This window comes from Lithobates pipiens, unplaced genomic scaffold (genome assembly GCF_037356315.1).
Source record: "Lithobates pipiens isolate NorthernLeopardFrog02 unplaced genomic scaffold, aLitPip1_a1.2 Scaffold_28, whole genome shotgun sequence".
NCBI lineage: Eukaryota > Metazoa > Chordata > Amphibia > Anura > Ranidae > Lithobates > Lithobates pipiens.
Genome location: NW_027507789.1, coordinates 211255984 through 211268935, shown reverse-complemented (window position 1 = coordinate 211268935; position 12952 = coordinate 211255984). Strand labels below are relative to the sequence as shown.

The following is a 12952-nucleotide window of genomic DNA, read 5'->3' as shown; positions in this document are numbered from 1 at the left end:
CTTGATCTTTTAAGAAGTTGATATACGCCGATCAGCCATAAAATTATGATCACCCACCTAATATTGAGTATGGCTCCATTTTGCTAAAACAGCCCTGACCCATTGAGGCATGGACACCAAAAGTAACATCAACATAAATGGCAGGACCCATGGTTTCCCAGCAGAACATTGCCCAAAGCATCACACTGCATCTGCCGACTTTCCTTCTTATACCGCACCCTGTCCTCTTCCCCAGGTAAGTGACGCACATGCACCCACCCATCCACATGATCTAAAAGAAAGCGTGATTCATCAGACCAGGCCACTTTCTTCCATTGCTTTGGTGGTCCAGTTCTGATGTTCATGTGACCATTGTAGAAGCTTTTGGCTGTGGACATGGGTCACCATGGGCTTCACAGACCCATACACAACAAACTGCGATGGCCATTTTTTTTCTGCTTTCACCACAGCAGCTTCATGGACAACATGTTTACTTGGTGCCTAATATATCCCACCAACTTTCAGATGCCATTGTAACAAGATATTTCCTTTGCCTGCCAGTGGTCATAATGTTATGGCTGATCAGTGTATGTAAACAGAAGATGTCCCATTAAATACAATAAGATATGGGACCGTTTGTTGCCAATCATTTGATACCTGTATATGATTTCCATCTTATATGTGGAATTTCAGCCATTCTTCCTTATGAGATTCTTGCTATCCGATGTTATTCTTGCTGGTATGTTACGTTATCCTGGATGGACACCTTTATTGTGGTCTTGTCTCTCCGGGATGCTCCATCTGTGTATGTATGCTCCTGTATTAACCTCTCCACACACCACCTTTTATGCTGCCTTCTTGGCCAGTTGTGTACTGTACTGTTATGTGCCACTAGTTATGTGGTTCTATTTTGTACTTTATTGTACTTTGTTTTTTATTCTTGAATAGCAAAACTTAAAAAAGCCTAAAAAAAATTTCCATTTTGGAGTAAAAAATACAACATTTTTAGAGAGCTCCTAATATGTTGGTTGGGGAGGGTCTCCTTTCTCAAAACTGTGCATTGCATTTAATGTCTCTCTGTCTTATGGATTGCCAATTAGTTTTACATTTCTGCAAGGAGCCTGTAATGGAGTTTAACCACTTGCTTACTGGGCACTTAAACCCCCCTCAGTCCCAGACCAATTTTCAGCTTTCAGCGCTGATGCACTTTGAATGACAATTGTGCGGGCATACAACACTGTACCCAAATGAAATTTTTATCATTTTTTCCCCACAAATAGAGCTTTCTTTTGGTGGTATTTAGTTACAGCTCGGAGTTTTATTTTTTGCTAAACAAACAAAAAAAGATGCAAAAAAAATAAATAAATAAATCATGTTTTAATAGTTTGTTATAAAATTTTGCAAACGGGTCATTTTTCTCCTTCATTGAAGTGCGCTGATTAGGCGGCACTGATAGGCTGCATTGGTGGGCACTGATGGGCTGCATTGGTGGGCACTGATAGGCTGCATTGGTGGGCACTGGTAGGCTGCACTGGTGGGCACTGATAGGCATAGTTAAGGCGGCACTAATAGGCACAGATAAGGCGGCACCAATGGGCACAGATAAGGCGGCACTGATGGGCAAAGATGGGCACAGATAAGGTGGCACGGATGGGTGGCACGGATGGGCACTGATAGGTACCACTGATAGATGGGACTGATGGGCACTGATAGGTGGCTCTGATAGGTGGCACTGCTGGGCACTGATGGGCGGCACTGATGGGCGGCACTGGGGTGCAGCACCTTTGAGGCAGATTGTGGGCACTGTGGGTGGCACTGCTGGGTGACACTGGGGGCACTGCTGGGTGGCACTATGGGCACTGCTGGGTGGCACTGACGGGGGGCACTTACTTTTTATTAGGGTGGCACTGCAGGGGGCAGGTGGGCACTGGCAGGGGGCAGGTGGGCGCTTGCATTGCTGGCCGTGAACGGGACTGATGTCCCGATCACGGCCGCCGGTGATCGGCTTTTTTTTTTTCTCCTCGCGCTGTCAGCGCAAGGAGGAATACTAGCCGATTACCGGCTCCGTTACATCACCTGATCAGCTGTCATTGGCTGACAGCTGATCACGTGATAAGGGGTCGGGATCGACCCCTTGCACGGATCGGTGATCAGGCGAGTCTCATGGACCCGCCGATCACAGAGCGCGCCGCGCGCGCCCCTCAGGGGGCGCGCAGGCCGCTCGTACACGGGACTATGTCAATAGACGTAGTCCCGGGAAAAGGAGATCCGCGCTGTAGCCGTCATTTGGCTATAGCGCGGATCTCAAGTGGTTAAAGAATTATTCTTCTGCATTATGTTGTGGAAATGAATGTATGTTGTCAGGTGTCCCCTAGTGTTAGTTTTGCTGTAATACGCAAATGTGAGGGTATTCGCACATACAGACGTTGGTGGAAGACCATTGGCTGACTGCGGAAACCTTCCCGTGGACACGGCAGCTCTGTTTGCTCTTTTAACCACTTCAATACAGGGCACTTAAACACCTTCCTGCCCAGACCAATTTTGAGCTTTCAGCGCTGTCGCACTTTGAATGACAATTGCGCGGTCATGCTACACTGTACCCAAATGAAATTCTATCATTTTTTTCCCACAAATAGAGCTTTCTTTTGGTGGTATTTGATCACCTCTACGGTTTTTATTTTTTGCGCTACAAATAAAAAAATACCGAAAATTTTGAAAAAAAAAATGTTTTTTTTTGTTTCAGTTTCAAAACTTTGTAAATAAGTACGTTTTCTCCTTCACTGATGGGGCTACACCGATGGGCACTGATAAGGCGGCACTGATGGGCACCAATGAAGTGGCACTGATGAGGTGGCATTGATGGACACTGATAGGCGGCACTGATAGGCGACACGGATGGGCGCCTCGGATGGGCGACACGGATGGACACTGATAGGTGGCACAAATTGGCACTGATAGCTGGCACGGATTGGCATGGATGGGCGGCAGAGATGGGCATGGATAGGCGGCACAGATGGGCATGGATAGGCGGCACAGATGGGCATGGATAGGTGGCACAGATGGGCATGGGTGGGCACTGATAGGCAGCACAGGTGGGCACTCATAGGCGGCACAGGTGGGCACTCATAGGCGGCATTGGTGTTATACTGTACTAATGGATGCCAATCAGTGCCAAACAATAATGCATTCCAATCAGTGATGCCCATTGTGGGCACTGATTGGCATCCATTATGGGCACTGATTGGCATCCATTGTGCTGACTGGCATCCCTGGTGGTCTAGGGAGGATTACCTTTTCCCTGGTGGTCTGGTGGTCCAGTGTGGGCATCCTCGGGGGGGCTGTGCTGATAATCGATCAGCACAGACCCCCCCCTGTCAGAGGAGCAGCCGATCGGCTCTCCTCTACTCGCGTCTGACAGACGCGAGTGAGGAAAAGCCGATCACCGGCTCTTCCCATTTACACTGTGATCCGCCGTGATTGGACACGGCTGATCACGTGGTAAAGAGTCTCCGTCGGAGACTCTTTACCGAGATCGTAGTTGCCGGGTGTCAGACTGACACCCCGCACCAACGATCGCCGCGATGCGCACCCCCGGGGGCGCGCAGCGGCTCATAATCCTGAGGACGTCATATGACGTCCGGTCAGGATTATGAAACTACTTTGCCACCGTCAATTTGTAATAGGGCGGGCGGCAAGTGGTTAAGGATGTTTGTTTATTTCTCACCAAGGGACTGGCCACTCCATGGCGACCGCATCTAAACTCCTAAGTAAGCAGATCTACGTACATGGGAACCATAGTATAACCATACAAAATCCTGGCTCACTGAGCCATGATAGAGTATGGGTCGCGTCATTGGTAGCAGTGGGAATGTGCGCACAATCATGTCCAGAGCCATGTAAGTACCGTATATACTCGAGTATAAGCCGAGATTTTCAGCCTCTTTTTTGAGGCTGAAAGTGCCCCCCTCGGCTTATACTCGAGTCATCGCTGTCTGCCCGCTCGATCAGCGTGTCGAGCAGACAGACAGCGGCCATTCTATGATTCAAAAGCCGCGCCTCCGGCTCCGCCTTCGCCTGTGATAGGCGGAACACTGAATTTCCCAGCAGCCTGTGTTCCGCCTATCACGGGCATCGTCTCATCCTCGTACTACGGACGAGGATGATACGACGTCCGTGATAGGCGGAACACAGGCTGCTGGGAAATTCAGTGTTCCGCCTATCACAGGCGAAGGAGGAGGCGCGGCTTTTAAATTTTACAATGGCCGCCGACGAAGAGGGCACGGGACGGAGGCAAGGCACGGGACGGGACGGGACGGGACGAAGGCAAGGCACGACACGGGACGGAGGCTCGGGACAAAGGCTCGGGACACAGGTAGGCTGGACACACACACACACACACACACACACACACACACACACACACACACACACACACACACACACACACACACACACACACACACACACACACACACACACACACACACACACACACACACCTGTACTGCCCACTAAACATGATGGGATTTTTGTCGTGGCTATGACGCAAAGTGGCTGCTGGATGGTCTTCTCTGTGTGGGTGGCCAGCGGGAATAAATCTGCGACTCAACTATTCCCTTTTCCCTGCCAAAGTGAATGGGTCCTCAGCCCTGGTTCACACTATATTGCCATGCAGCTAACACTGCAAACCCTATTCATTTCCGCACTGCGTTTTGCGATCTGCTGCGGGTGTAGGTGCAGGTAGGCTGGACACACACACACACACACACACACACACACACACACACACACACACACACACACGGATGGAGACACACACACACGGATGGATGGATGGATGGAGACACACACACACACAGGGATGGATGGATACACACACACACAGGGATGGATGGATGGAGACACACACACACAGGGATGGATGGATGGATGGATGGAGACACACACACACAGGGATGGATGGATGGATGGATGGAGACACACACACAGGGATGGATGGATGGATGGACACACACACACACAGGGATGGATGGACGGACACACAGGGATGGACGGACACACAGGGATGGACGGACACACACACAGGGATGGACAGGCATGTCTCACCCTCGGCTTATACACGAGTCAATAAGTTTGCCAGTTTTTTTGGGGGTAAATTGGGGGCCTCGGCTTATATTCGGGTCGGCCTATACTCGAGTATATACGGTAATGTTCAAATTGTGTGTCCTTTGTGTCTCACAAAGGAATTGCCGCATAGCCCTGAACATGAGCGTCTGCACACGTCACTACTGTATTTCTATTTGAATATTTACATGTGTGTGTGATTGGTTCTTTTGAAAGAATACAAGTATCTGATTGGCTAATTCTGAAGCCACCAACCTCCTTTGTTGATTCATGTTGACAGTATAAATAAAAGGAGTGAAAGCATTCAAGGCAGGATTCTGCTAAGCTCAAGGTGATACCAGCATCTGTCTGTGTTACTTGGAGAAATACAAAGCGCGCTTTCCCGGCATTACAGTATATGAGAGAGCTGTATTAGTGCTTTTAAGCCCAAAAAAATTATATGCTTATAGGGAGAAGCTTACATTTTTTTCCTGACAATTACAAGCCTGAAGTTACCAGACTACTGACAAATAGTAGTGGGGTGGACTGATGCACTATATCAATGCCTGGATGAAAAACTGAAGTAATGAGCTTGTAAGCGGTGCTCCCTTTATTCATAACATGGTTACATCTTCAATTAAGACTCTAGTATACTGATATAATAATTTTGCAATCAATATGGGGAATCTTGTACTACTGTAGTTCATTCAGTAAAAAACACTTTGAGGCTAGTTTATGTTGAGGAACATATGCCACTATCGACTGTTATATTCCATTGGGTTGCGTCTTCATTTTATGGCACATTCATAATATACGGTTCATGGTGTGTAGCGTGCATTGCCCCACAGAGTTCCCTTTGCTTAAAATGGCCGAAAGAGCTCAGTGATTGGTGAAAGAGCTCTGTAATTAATGTAAAGTTGGCCATGTAACTTTGATGGGTCACATAACCTGACTTTCCTCCTGTTTTATTTTACCTTCAATTCATTTCTATTGCGCTCCATTGGCTTCGTAAAGAACATTTTTTGTTATTTAAAGCAGCATTAAGGCCATTGTACAGCTATACCTCTGCTTTGTAACTGCACCCCCTTAGTTAGTTAAAATTGGGTATTGGCATGTCTTCATCTTCTTTTAGGTCAGGAAAAAAATCCAGTACAAACAATGAAGAAAAAGTCAAATCACGTCCCTCTGAAGTACAGCGTCCCAAGATAAATCTGAAACTGGAGACCTGCAAAGTGGAGAAAGAAATGGACAAAGCATCACTAGACTCTGGAACTCTGAATATATCAGCACCAAGCCCTGGAGTCAAGTTTGGTGTCCCACCAAGCCCTGGGGTGTTTGACCTACAGAGCCCTGTTGTCATCATTGGTGAAGATGTCTTCCAGATTATAGGTGGGTCCCGGAAAGGTAAAGGCAAGTTCAGGGAAATAGCACATAAACAGCTGAAATACATGTACAGGAGCTGTTATGGCTGAGCAAGATCATTCCATTATTAATGTATCTGGCAGTCTTATGTTTCAAGCAGTGGGTGACATGTTTTATCGGTTAACAGTGCAAGCATGTGGCAAAAGGTAGGCACTAGGCAGGCTCAGAAAATAAAGTCTCAGTTCTCAAGGTAAGGTAACTATTGGGCGATACTGATAGAAGCAAATGAAAAGGTTTTACAGACAGGCATATAGCTCACTTTACCATACCCTAACATAGGTTATTTTTTTATGGCATCATGTCAGTACAAGGGTTCAGCAACAAGGAACCATGTTACCAGATTTGCACAGTGTGCTTCAACGCAATGTCCCTTAAAGGCATTGAACAGATAGTACATGTAAAGTAACCCCAGGGGCCTACGCGGGGCGGTCGTCTCTGTACCCTGTGTTTTTAAAATTAAGGTCAAGTAGAGAGAAGAGAATGAATAAGACAGAATGGGGGGAAGCAAAAGGAAAAGGGAGGAGTACAGAAAGGGAAAGGATCAACGTCCATCTCTCCCGGCACGGCAAACCAGCAAGGCAACCTCCAATTGCCACAGGATGTCAATTCAGCCCAACAGGGATGGGTACTCAGCAGGAAAAGTAATGTCGTGCCAGTGGAACCACTTTTTGAGGATTTTTTTTTCTAAGGCCCCTCTTGGTGGCCACTAGATGCTTCATTTCATTAACCGTAATATAGGTTATGTCAAGGTCAGGGATCAGCCTCTGAGACCAGAAGCTACACCAGTGGATAGGCTCCTACCGACCAACAGAATAAGTAAACAAGCAGGTCATTCTGATGGATGACACAGGCTGCTCACCCGAAGTGTCGGGTCTAAGCACTAACTGGTATTCACCAGAGCTCCTGATGGTGGAGATGAGTTTTGCTGCGTGTTAGTATCAGGTCATGATCCTCAGGATTGCCCCACCAGGAGAAGAGTATGCCGGGGCTCAGCAGCAGATATAGCAGGTAGGGTGGTGTAGTCAGTAAACAAGCCAAAGGCCGATAATGCGTGGTTGCAGGTTGGGATTAAGGGGAAGAAAAAACGAGTGGTAGTGGAGATAAGGACAGCTGCGGGTACACAAAGGAGCAAAATATCTGCTGGAGAGAGCACAATAATCTGGCAAACAGGAAGTGCAAAGTCATGGCTTAAATGAAGAAGTTCATGAGAGGAGTAAAAATGTCAAGGTTCAGCAGAAACACGAGACAAGGTAATCCAAGGTAATCCAAAGAATCAGACAGGTAGTCCAGTATCTCAGGTGGCTCAGCAAGAAGAGCCACTGCTGGATGCAGCAGAGGTTGTGGTTATTACCAAAGTTAGCTCCTCCTTATTTCACCAAAGCTCCACCCACACTTACCTCTTCCTGACCCAATTCCATCATTAGCTTATCAATTCCTGAGATAGCCCTGACCCATAAACATCCAGAACGTGATCCTGCTGGGTAGCATATTTAATCCTGTGAGTGTTTTCTATCTGCGTTAAGATCACATGCTTCTTATTTTTCAACAGATGACTGTCCCCCTCCCCCAGCCCCTTTTGCTCATCGCTTTGTGTCACTTCGGACTGAAAACATGTCAGATCTGTATGACCTAAACATGGGTGACATTCTTGGCGGGTAAGAGAGTATGTAGTTATACTTGTGTGTTTTGGAGGCTGAGTTGGAAATTTTGAACAAGTATATAAAATATTTAAAGAAAAGAACCTTTTGGACAGCGTTATCATTGGGACAAAAAGTGGGAGGAGTAAAGTTATAAAAAAAAACTTGACAAAAGGTCTAAACCTTCTCAACGTTTTACAAAACGAAACTAGTTCCAGAGCTAAGGTGATATGGTGGTAAAAGTCAGGTACTGTCTACTCTTACTACACTTGCATCACGTTCTAACTCAGATTGAACACGGTTATAGTGGTCTGAAGGTCTGACTTTTAGATGTCCAATATTTGACGTAAATTGCAAGTTAGTGGGCAGTCCATTTCAAGTTTAGGTGAAATGGTGCCTTCTGCAAAGTAGCACAGGAACTTCAGGATCATGTTCACAAGCAGTAAAAAGGGGGCTGCAAGACAAGGAAATTCCCTTAGTGGGGCACATACATTCTCCTAAGCTTCCAATGGAGCATATGGGACTTTTAGTTAGTTTAGTTTAAGTTATTTAAAAAAAAAACTTCAGATTAGAGCCACAGTTAGTTGATATGACTCAAACCTTTTACTACGAGACCAATTCTGGAGCTTTTTCAGATACATCCAGGTGGAGAGAGATCTAAGCCCTTGTACACACGGTCGGACATTCCGACAACCATATCCGTCGGACAAAGTTGTCTGAAAATCCGATCGTTCAGAACGTGATGGCGTTATTTCGTTACGACGGGACTACGTTCAGGCTAGTAGCCAATAGCTTTGGTGTAGGAATTTGATCTGAGCATGCGTGGCACTTTGTCCGATCGGAATTCTTTACACATGATCGGACAAGGTCCGATCAGATCATGTTGTCGGAAAATTTTACCGGCAAGTTGGAAAACTTGGTCCGTCGGATACTCCGATGGAAACAGTCCGATGAAGGCCACACACAGTCGGATTATCTGACAAAACGGTCCGATCGGACACATTCCATTGGAATCTCCGACCGTGTGTACAAGGGCTAAGAGGAATATATTCCCCAGCTGGTCTGGAAACACCTTGGAATGAATACCCCAAGAACAGCTGCAGTTTCTAGCCAGGTAAAAGTATGTCTGGATTTACCTGCTTAGGCTGCTTCCCCTGCACTCCCTAAGGCTACAAGCATACCTCTGTGTTTTTGTGCAATGGAAGAATGTTGCATAAACAAAAAAAAAAATGCTACGTGTTTCATATTTATTTTCAGCAAAATGCATCTTTTGGTAATGTGAAAAACACACAAGTGTAGATCAATAGGACCAGATGATAAAAGATGAGAATTAACAGGGCCAATTTGCTACGATCTATTGACTCAATTTGTAGTTGATTCTTATGTGGCAAATACTGTTATGTGAAATACAACCGGGTTTTGGAAGCACCTAAGCAGAAGTACAGAGGCTGTTACTGGTACAAGATGTGTCACATATGTCATGGTGTCTATTCTGCATTTAGGGGCCGTTTTGGAGAGGTCCACGTCTGCATAGAGAAGGCAACCGGTATGCAACTTGTAGCTAAAGTTCTGAAAGGCCAGAATGAACAAGACAGGGTAATTGTGGGAGGCCCAAAATGTTCATGTCTCAAAAATGTCATCCTTCTGTATGCAGCTATGTTCCCTGCAAGGGCTGCCATCTGTTTGTCTTCCTTTCCCTTTCCATCTCTCTTCCTATTGTTTTCGCCTTTCCTGTCCCCTCTCCCATCACCTCTCACTCGTCTTCTCTCCTCTTCCCTATCATCTCCTCTTAACATGTCTCCTTTCTTCTTATCCTCAAATTCCTTCCCTTCCCTTCTCTCCTCTTCTTCTTTCCTCACATTCCTTCTCTTCTCTTCTCTTCCCTATCATCTCCTCTTAACATGTCTCTTCTCTTCCCTATCATCTCCTCTTAACATGTCTCTTCTCTTCCCTATCATCTCCTCTTAACATATCTCTCTTCTCTTCAGTATCATCTCCTCTTAACATGTCTCTGTTCTCGTTGCTTCCCTATCATCTCCCCCTAACATGTCTCTTCTCTTCCCTATCATCTCCTCTTAACATGTCTCTTCTCTTCCCTATCATCTCCTCTTAACATGTCTCTCTTCTCTTCAGTATCATCTCCTCTTAACATGTCTCTCTTCTCTTCAGTATCATCTCCTCTTAACATGTCTCTGTTCTCGTCGCTTCCCTATTATCTCCTCTTAATATGTCATGTCTTCTCTTCTCTTCCCTATCAATTCCTCTTAACATATCTCTTCTCTTCTTTCCTCAAATTCATTCACTTCCTTTCTCTCCTCTTCTTTCCCCAAATTCCTTCCCTTCCTTTCTCTCCTCTTCTTTCCTCAAATTCCTTCCCTTCCTTTCTCTCCTCTTCTTTCCTCACATTCCTTCTCTTCTCACTCTTCCCTATCATCTCCTCTTAACATGCCTCTTTTCTTCCCTATCTTCTCTTCTCTTCTCTATAATCTCCTCTTAACACGTCTCTCTTCTCTTCCTTATCTCCTCTTAACATGTCTCTCTTCTCTTCTCTTCCCTACCATCTCCTCTTAACACATCTCTTCTCTTCTCTTCCCTATCATCTCCTCTTAACACATCTCTCTTCTCTTCTCTTCCCTATCATCTCCTCTTAACATGTCTCTCTTCTCTTCCTTATCTCCTCTTAACATGTCTCTCTTCTCTTTTCTTCCCTACCATCTCCTCTTAACACATCTCTTCTCTTCTCTTCCCTATCATCTCCTCTTAACACATCTCTTCTCTTCTCTTCCCTATCATCTCCTCTTAACACATCTTTCTTCTCTTCTCTTCCCTATCATCTCCTCTTAACACATCTTTCTTCTCTTCTCTTCCCTATCATCTCCTCTTAACACGTCTCTCTTCTCTTCTCTTCACTTCTCTTCCCTATCATCTCCACTTAACATGTCTTGTCTTCTCTTCTCTTCTTTTCTCTTCTCTTCCCTATCATCTCCTCTTAACATGTCTCTCTTCTCTTCCCTATCATCTCCACTTGACATGTCATGTCATGTCTTCTCTTATCTTCCCTATCATCTCCTCTTAACATGTCTCTCTTCTCTTCTCTCCTCTCCTCTTCTCTTCCCTATCATCTCCTTTTAACATGTCTCTCTTCTCTTCCCTATCATCTCCACTTGACATGTCATGTCATGTCATGTCATGTCTTCTCTTCTCTTCCCTATCATCTCCTCTTAACATGTCATGTCTTCTCTTCTCTTTTCTTACTCTCTGTTTAGTGATGCCCCCCCCCCTTTTCTCTTTATTAACACCTCATTCCACCCCCTCCTTCCCTTCTCTCTCTGCAGGAAATGGCTCTGAATGAGATAAATGTAATGAACCAGTTGGATCACCTCAATCTCATCCAGATGTTTGATGCTATCGAAACCCCTAATGAGATCGTCTTACTGCTAGAATAGTGAGTTCTGCTTCTTTTTTTCCTTATTTCCTTGTCTGTCTCACTAAATGTAGCCTCCTTGGACTGCTAGAGGTCAGTGGCATGCTGTTCTTGGTGCAATCATTTCTTCCTTTGTACAGGTATGTACATAAACACGTAAGTAAAAGAAGCCTCGAGTGCAGACTCTAGCCCTCTCCTATTTTAAAACAAACCTTTGGCTTGTTCTGTCTTTAGTCAGTTTTTTTTTTTTTCTTTAAAGTAGGTTCAGAAGTTTACTTTTTAGTAAACCCAACATAGCCTCATATCTGGCAATACTCGGTGGTTTATGGTTATGTGGATGTAGTACATGGCCGGACCTCATTCTTCATCTAACTTTTAACACTCTATAGGCCCCCACACTCATATCATGAGCTGTCGAATTATAGGTTCTTATATCTAAAATAAACGAACCCCCACGTTCTTTCCTGAAGAAGCCATATGGCGAAACATGTAGAAAACTTGTACGTGACTACAGTAAATCATTGTCATCAATAGGATGCTTTGCACGCACCTATGGCCATGATTATATTGTATGTATTGTTTTTATCACATTGCTCATTTAATAAACTTTGTATATATTTTTTACATATTGTTGTTTCAATGCTTTGCACCTATAAAGTTCCCAAATCTCCCAAATGTTTTCTGATGTTAAAGGCATTTTTTTAAAATAATAAACATGTTATACTTACCTGCTCTGTGCAGTGGCTTTGCACAGAGCAGCCCCGATCCTGCTCTTCTTGAGTCCCCTGCCGACGTTCCTGCCTCCCTTTCTGCCAAATACCCCCAGAGCAAGCAGCTTGCTATGCAGGGCAACCAAGCAGGCTCGCTCCTGTAAAAAACCTTACGCCTTTACAACCACTTTAAAGGAGAAGTAAAGCCAAAGCTTTTTGGTACTATTTCTCCTGTGGGTCACAGGAGTGCACTTAGTTCTGAACTCCAGTGACCTGTATTCAGCCGACAGCGGGCTAAAATCTGCTGTCAGCTGACATCATTCAGCTGGTCCAGGCTCTGGAGAGATCGACTTTATTTTTAGGATCCACCCAGATGCCTGAGCGGCACCTGGCTCAGCCTCTCAGCACGCTACTGAGAGCCTGAGTCAGCCGATCTTGCAGTGAGCAGTAGAGCAGAGAGCCAGTGACTGACAGTCACAGGCTCTTTACTTATTAAAGACAGAGAACTGAGTGTATAACGGTCTTTGAGGCGGCACATCTGCCATGCCATGGGTTCAGCGCCGAAACATGTAGAAAACATGAACGTGACTACAGTAAATCATTGTCATCAGTAGGATGCTTTACACACACCTATGGCCATGATTTATATTGTATGTATTGTTTTTATGACATCATAT

At 45.3% G+C, this 12952-nt stretch overlaps 1 protein-coding gene across 1 annotated transcript in view; it reads left to right on the top strand.

The window, feature by feature from the left end:
- Window positions 1-12952, top strand: part of MYLK2 (myosin light chain kinase 2) — a 92661-nt gene that overhangs the window by 37824 nt on the left and 41885 nt on the right. Inside the window, exons 3-6 of the mRNA XM_077460470.1 lie at window positions 6215-6471; window positions 8054-8159; window positions 9644-9737; window positions 11477-11586. Coding sequence (XP_077316596.1) covers window positions 6215-6471; window positions 8054-8159; window positions 9644-9737; window positions 11477-11586 — 567 coding nt within the window. The remainder of the gene's footprint in view (window positions 1-6214; window positions 6472-8053; window positions 8160-9643; window positions 9738-11476; window positions 11587-12952) is intronic.